The sequence below is a fragment of the Ranitomeya imitator genome, chromosome 4, assembly GCF_032444005.1.
Source record: "Ranitomeya imitator isolate aRanImi1 chromosome 4, aRanImi1.pri, whole genome shotgun sequence".
Lineage (NCBI taxonomy): Eukaryota > Metazoa > Chordata > Amphibia > Anura > Dendrobatidae > Ranitomeya > Ranitomeya imitator.
The window spans coordinates 134,745,113-134,753,837 of NC_091285.1; the positions used below are offsets into that span (position 1 = coordinate 134,745,113).

At 37.4% G+C, this 8,725-nt stretch overlaps 1 protein-coding gene across 1 annotated transcript in view; it reads right to left on the bottom strand.

Annotated features, from left to right (window-relative positions):
- The window catches only part of LOC138675574 (solute carrier family 22 member 4-like), a 124,738-nt gene extending 119,740 nt beyond the window's left edge, over positions 1 to 4,998 (bottom strand). Inside the window, exon 1 of the mRNA XM_069763938.1 lies at positions 4,292 to 4,998. Within this exon, the coding sequence (XP_069620039.1) occupies positions 4,292 to 4,684 (393 nt within the window). The 5' untranslated portion in view covers positions 4,685 to 4,998. The remainder of the gene's footprint in view (positions 1 to 4,291) is intronic.
- Between the last annotated feature and the right edge of the window lie 3,727 nt (positions 4,999 to 8,725).

Consider the following 8,725-nt stretch of genomic DNA (forward strand, 5'->3'; position numbering starts at 1 on the left):
ATAATACAGTACAATTGATTGGTACTACATATACATCTGGGGCCATAGATTTTGCACTAAAATTACTGGAGAGTGTATTGAGAAATAATGATTTCCTTTCTAGAGATGAATTTTATGTGCAAGGAAGGGGTACAGCAATGGACACCAATATGGCACCCGCTTACGCAAATTTGGTTATGACGGCCATGGAGGAGGACCTTGTCTATTTGTCCCACAACTTTGGCAATGTGCTGGAGCAGTGGCGATACATAGACGATGTCTTCCTCCTATGCAAAGGGACTTCTGTTGAACTAGGAAAATTTTAAAACTGTTTTTGAATAGTTTGGATGATGAAATAAAATTCACTTTAGTATATTCAATGAAGGAAATTCAATTCCTGGATATTCTTGTGAAGTATGAGAATAAAAAATCTATCTACAGAAATGTTTGTAAATCTACGGATAAGAATAATTTATTGAGATATGAAAGTTCACATCCCCGTAAGTTGGTTGAGGCTTTGTTTTATCATCAAAACCTACGAGTGAAGAAAATAGTAAGTGATGATGTCATACTTGAAACTTCAATAAAACATATGATTAATAAATTTAAACAAAGAAATTACCCCAATAAAATTCTAAAAAGATGTGAGGATAAAGTAAGAAATATCAGCAGGGAAAGTCTTTTTGAGAAGAGAAAAGATAATAAATTGAATAGGATCCTTTAATAGCAACCTTCTGAGGAAAGTCGTGATGTGGTAGGGATAGTTCAAAAACATTGGCCCATGAGGAATAAATGTCTCCCAGATATTGAGGAATTTAAACTACCACCTTTGATTTCATATAAACGATCAAGTAATATTAAGGACAACTTACTCCATTCTTTGGTACAGTATCACTTACAGGAAGGCGCAGAGTGGGTTGTTAGCCATGTTTGGGATGCATTCATTGCATCAATATGTTGAAAGGGGATAGTTTTCATCATCCAGTTATTAATGAGTTGTTCTTTATTAGACATTATTTAACATGTTCAAGTGATCATGTGATCTACTTAATGGAATGACCGGAAAACTGTGGTACGTGGGTGCAACCACTTGGGATTGTAAAACCCGTGTGAATCACCACAGATACACGATTAGAAAAAAACAAAACTTGACTTACCTGTTTCAAAACATTTTACAGAGCACGGACATATTGAAAAACATTTGAAATTCCGAATCACTGATCATATCCCCCTTTGAGACGGGGTGGTGATCGAATTAAAATGCTAAAAACTAGAGAATTATTTTGGATCCAAAGATTGAATACTTTGAAACCTTTCGGAAAAATGGGGATTTCATATTGCATATAGTCCTTTGATAATGTACCGTACTCTTTATGGCATCCTTCTGTATGTCCCTATGGGATTGTTTGCTCTCTTTTTCATTAAGAGATGTGCTAATAGATATGATATTAATGTTTCATTTTTTTTATTTTTGTTTTTTAGATCATTTGAAATGTGAATATTCTCAAGAATCACGAGCCATTACTTATTCCATTAAAAAGGATATGCAAGAATCTTTATAGGACACTAGATTTTGTGACTAATACAGTTTGCCTTTAAATGAAGGGATTTCTCTGCAATAATTGCTTTCAGGATATGAAGTTTCCCCCACTTTTTTCTGTTGTGGCAAAAGAGGAATGTTTTACCTGTTGGAAATTTGGGGTTGAGACACATTTGTTTTCCGAGGCTTGTGTCTCCCCCATTTTCGTGTGGTGAGTTACCAGCCCTAGCTAATGGGGGGTGTTCTCACCCCGTCGGGTTATATCCTTAGCCACGTACACATGCATAATATGGAATGGCACCACTTGTTGTATGTCACATATATATTAGTTAATATAATAGATTTGGCGCAGACGCGCTGTATCTTCTATGACATGCGCAGTTCATGTAATGCCTTTGCCCATCTTTAAGATGGCGTGGATATCCATTGGATGTGTGCGCAGACGCTCTGTATCTTCCTCACATGCACATTTGATAATGTAGGACGCCGACCGGCGCGTGAATTTCATGTACAGAATGGGGTGAGCCATGGAGATGATTAATAATGTAATACAGCTGTTTATTTATTGCCAATTGATGGGAAAGTATATACTGTTTGTTCTCATTTACCTTTACACTGATGCACTGCACTTCATAAGGCTACGTTAACACTAGCGTTGTGCGCCGCTGCGTCGGCGACGCGACGCACAACGCACCGAAAAAACGCTGCGTTTTTCGACGCGTGCGTCGTTTTTTGACGAAAATCGGACGCAAGAAAAATGCAACTTGTTGCGTTTTCTTGGTCCGACGCTAGCGTCAAAAAAGACGCATGTGTCGGAAAACGCAACAAGCAAAAACGCATGCGTCCCCCATGTTAAACATAGGGGCGCATGACGCGTGCGTCGCCGCTGCGTCGCCCGACGCTAGCGCGACGCACACTAGCCGAACGCTAGTGTGAACGTAGCCTAAGATGTATGTTTACTAGTGATGAGCGAATACTAATACTAATACTAATGTTGGAACTATTTGTGGCTTGTTATATTATTTTATTTTACTTTGGTCTCTGTGGTATCCCGTACCTTCTTTCCACCTGGTTTTGCTTTTCCCGTTTATTTATGTTATGTGATTTTTTTATGATTAATAAAATTACGTTTACTATGTCTCTATGAGTTGTGCATTATGTTATAGGTTTGGTATTTTGGTAAATGCACACTATACAGTTATTGTTCTACATATATGTGTATTCATTAGTGATGAGTGAGTATACTCGTTGCTCGGGTGGTCTCCGAGTATTTGTTAGTGCTCGGAGATTAAGTTTTCCTTGCCTGGCAGCTAGATGATTTGCAGCTACTAGACATCTTGATTACATGTGGGGATTCCCTAGCAACCAGGCAACCCCCACATGTACCTAGGCTGGTTAATAGCCGTAAATCATTCAGCTGAATCAACAAAAAACAAAACTCTGAACACTAACAAATACTCAGAGACCCCCGAGCGTGCTCAGGAAAACCCGAGCAACTAGTATATTCGCTCATCATCACTAATGTTTACATGTACTATATCCTGCACAGTTTGTATAATAGACATGCTCTGTCTTAAATATTGGTAAACACTGTAATCATGTACACCCTTTATATACCTGGCACTTGTACACATTCACTGCTTGAGAAAGGTTCACATTTTTTGGACCGAAATGTCGCTAAGATGGGCTAATGAAATAGCTATTTTTACTACAAATGTTGTGCTGCCTCTGATTGTTGGAGTTCTAGATAATAGATAGACAGATAGATCTATAGATAGATGATAGATAATAGATAAATAGATATGGGATAGATATAACGATAGATAGATAGATATAACGATAGATAGATAGATAGATAGATAGATAGATAGATAGATGCTAGATAGATAATAGATAGATGATAGATAGATAGATAATAGATAGATGATAGATAGGTGACAGATAAATAGATAGATAATAAATAGATGATAGATAAATAATAGATAGATAGATAGACAGATAATAGATATATAGAAATAGATAAATAATAGATAATAGATGATAGATAGATAGATAGATAATAGATAGACAGATAATAGATAGATAGAAATAGATAAATAATAGATAATAGACAGATAGATAGATCTATAGATAGATGATAGATAATAGATAAATAGATATGGGATAGATAGATATAACGATAGATAGATAGATAGATAGATAGATAGATAGATAGATAGATAGATGCTAGATAGATAATAGAAAGATATAGATAGATGGAGATAATAGATAGATGATAGATAGATAGATAGATAGATAGATAGATAGATAGATAGATAATAGATAGATATAGATAGATGATAGATGATAGATAGATGATAGATAGATAATAGATAGATGATAGATAAATAATAGATAGATAGATAGACAGATAATAGATATATAGAAATAGATAAATAATAGATAATAGATGATAGATAGATAGATAGATAGATAGATAATAGATAGATGATAGATAGGTGACAGATAAATAGATAGATAATAAATAGATGATAGATAAATAATAGATAGATAGACAGACAAATAGATATATAGAAATAGATAAATAATAGATAATAGATGATAGATAGATGATAGATAGAAATAGATAAATAATAGATAATAGATGATAGATAGATGATAGATAGAAATAGATAAATAATAGATGATAGATAGATAGAAATAGATAAATAATAGATAATAGATAGATAGACATTATTAGTGTAACAGACAGCCGCAGGGCCGGAGACTGACCTCGGTGACCACCGTGCTGTGGTACAGGTCCCGGGCATACTGCCAGCCGTCCACACACTTCTCCCTCTGGATGGCGCTGACATTGACGTCCACCCCGGGCAGCAGCCCCAGCGCCGAGTAGTTGGTGAGGGCGTCCAGCCGGTACCGCCAGCACCTGCTCTCCACCTGCCGCCCGTCCCGCTCCTCCAGGGGGATGCTCACATTCCGCCACGCCTGGCTCAGGTTGGCACTGTCGGGCACCAGGCACCGGTGCTCCGGAGTGCCAGCAAGGAACATGACAGACATTCCATTGAAGCCATTGGGGATAGTGCTGGCGCTGAGCAGGAAGAAGATGGTCAGCTGGAAGGGTCCCCAGTCCCCCAGGAAAGAGGTGGCTTCATCATAGTCGCGCATGGCTGGAGTGGGCAGCACGGCGTGGGCACTCGGGACAGAGGAGCAGCCGGAGTGTCCTCATGTTGTGCTGTCTGGTGCCCGCCCTCCGGCGAGAGGTGAAGGGCGGGGTCACACGGGGACTCTCCGGCTCATTCACCGGCTGCTCTGTGTGCTCCCATCCATCCCGCCCGCGGCTGCCGGCCCGACCTATCACCGCACGGCTGTCTGCGCCCATTGTCTGCTCTCCACCTCCTCAGGGTGGGCACAGCCGGTACACACGGCCGGCTCTCCTCCAGTGACACAGCACATTCATCATTACTGACCCGGCGGGCGACAATGCCGCCCTCTCTGGCGTCACCGTGTAGTGCGCTGTGTGACACTGTGGTGTCTGCTGTATCACACTGTCACCCGATGGATATAACATGTAGTATAGTCACATTGTCACCCTGATGTATATAACATGTAGTATAGTCACACTGTCACCCGATGTATATAATATGTAGTATAGTCACACTGTCACCCGATGGATATAACATGTAGTATAGTCACATTGTCACCCTGATGTATATAACATGTAGTATAGTCACACTGTCACCCGATGTATATAATATGTAGTATAGTCACATTGTCACCCTGATGTATATAATATGTAGTATAGTCACATTGTCACCCTGATGTATATAATATGTAGTGTAGTCACATTGTCACCCTGATGTATATAATATGTAGTATAGTCACACTGTCACCCGATGGATATAACATGTAGTGTAGTCACATTGTCACCCTGATGTATATAACATGTAGTATAGTCACACTGTCACCCTGATGTATATAACATGTAGTGTAGTCACATTGTCACCCTGATGTATATAATATGTAGTGTAGTCACATTGTCACCCTGATGTATATAATATGTAGTGTAGTCACATTGTCACCCTGATGTATATAACATGTAGTATAGTCACACTGTCACCCGATGGATATAACATGTAGTGTAGTCACATTGTCACCCTGATGTATATAATATGTAGTGTAGTCACATTGTCACCCTGATGTATATAATATGTAGTGTAGTCACATTGTCACCCTGATGTATATAATATGTAGTGTAGTCACATTGTCACCCTGATGTATATAATATGTAGTATAGTCACACTGTCACCCTGATGTATATAATATGTAGTGTAGTCACATTGTCACCCTGATGTATATAATATGTAGTGTAGTCACATTGTCACCCTGATGTATATAATATGTAGTGTAGTCACATTGTCACCCTGATGTATATAATATGTAGTATAGTCACACTGTCACCCGATGGATATAACATGTAGTGTAGTCACATTGTCACCCTGATGTATATAATATGTAGTGTAGTCACATTGTCACCCTGATGTATATAATATGTAGTGTAGTCACATTGTCACCCTGATGTATATAATATGTAGTGTAGTCACATTGTCACCCTGATGTATATAACATGTAGTATAGTCACACTGTCACCCGATGGATATAACATGTAGTGTAGTCACATTGTCACCCTGATGTATATAATATGTAGTGTAGTCACATTGTCACCCTGATGTATATAATATGTAGTGTAGTCACATTGTCACCCTGATGTATATAATATGTAGTATAGTCACACTGTCACCCGATGGATATAACATGTAGTGTAGTCACATTGTCACCCTGATGTATATAATATGTAGTGTAGTCACATTGTCACCCTGATGTATATAATATGTAGTATAGTCACACTGTCACCCTGATGTATATAATATGTAGTATAGTCACACTGTCACCCTGATGTATATAATATGTAGTATAGTCACACTGTCACCCTGATGTATAATATATGTAGTATAGTCACACTGTCACCCTGATGTATATAATATGTAGTGTAGTCACACTGTCACCCTGATGTATATAATATGTAGTGTAGTCACATTGTCACCCGATGGATATAATATATAGTATAGTCACATTGTCACCCTGATGTATATAATATGTAGTATAGTCACACTGTCACCCGATGTATATAATATGTAGTATAGTCACATTGTCACCCTGATGTATATAATATGTAGTATAGTCACATTGTCACCCTGATGTATATAATATGTAGTATAGTCACACTGTCACCCTGATGTATATAATATGTAGTATAGTCACACTGTCACCCTGATGTATATAATATGTAGTATAGTCACACTGTCACCCTGATGTATATAATATGTAGTGTAGTCACACTGTCACCCTGATGTATATAATATGTAGTGTAGTCACATTGTCACCCTGATGTATATAATATGTAGTATAGTCACATTGTCACCCTGATGTATATAATATGTAGTATAGTCACACTGTCACCCTGATGTATATAATATGTAGTATAGTCACACTGTCACCCTGATGTATATAATATGTAGTGTAGTCACACTGTCACCCTGATGTATATAATATGTAGTATAGTCACATTGTCACCCTGATGTATATAATATGTAGTATAGTCACACTGTCACCCGATGTATATAATATGTAGTATAGTCACACTGTCACCCTGATGTATATAATATGTAGTATAGTCACATTGTCACCCTGATGTATATAATATGTAGTGTAGTCACACTGTCACCCTGATGTATATAATATGTAGTGTAGTCACACTGTCACCCTGATGTATATAATATGTAGTGTAGTCACATTGTCACCAGATGTATATAATATGTAGTATAGTCACACTGTCACCCAGATGTATATAATATGTAGTATAGTCACATTGTCACCGGATGTATATAATATGTAGTGTAGTCACATTGTCACCCTGATGTATATAATATGTAGTATAGTCACACTGTCACCCGATGGATATAACATGTAGTGTAGTCACATTGTCACCGGATGTATATAATATGTAGTATAGTCACACTGTCACCCTGATGTATATAATATGTAGTGTAGTCACATTGTCACCAGATGTATATAATATGTAGTGTAGTCACACTGTCACCCTGATGTATATAATATGTAGTATAGTCACACTGTCACCCAGATGTATATAATATGTAGTATAGTCACATTGTCACCGGATGTATATAATATGTAGTATAGTCACACTGTCACCCTGATGTATATAATATGTAGTATAGTCACACTGTCACCCTGATGTATATAATATGTAGTATAGTCACACTGTCACCCTGATGTATATAATATGTAGTATAGTCACACTGTCACCCTGATGTATATAATATGTAGTGTAGTCACATTGTCACCCTGATGTATATAATATGTAGTATAGTCACATTGTCACCCTGATGTATATAATATGTAGTATAGTCACACTGTCACCCTGATGTATATAATATGTAGTATAGTCACACTGTCACCCTGATGTATATAATATGTAGTATAGTCACACTGTCACCCTGATGTATATAATATGTAGTATAGTCACACTGTCACCCTGATGTATATAATATGTAGTATAGTCACACTGTCACCCTGATGTATAATATATGTAGTATAGTCACACTGTCACCCTGATGTATATAATATGTAGTGTAGTCACACTGTCACCCTGATGTATATAATATGTAGTGTAGTCACATTGTCACCCGATGGATATAATATGTAGTATAGTCACATTGTCACCCTGATGTATATAATATGTAGTATAGTCACACTGTCACCCGATGTATATAATATGTAGTATAGTCACATTGTCACCCTGATGTATATAATATGTAGTATAGTCACATTGTCACCCTGATGTATATAATATGTAGTATAGTCACACTGTCACCCTGATGTATATAATATGTAGTATAGTCACACTGTCACCCTGATGTATATAATATGTAGTATAGTCACACTGTCACCCTGATGTATATAATATGTAGTGTAGTCACACTGTCACCCTGATGTATATAATATGTAGTGTAGTCACATTGTCACCCTGATGTATATAATATGTAGTGTAGTCACATTGTCACCCTGATGTATATAATATGTAGTATAGTCACACTGTCACCCTGATGTATATAATATGTAGTATAG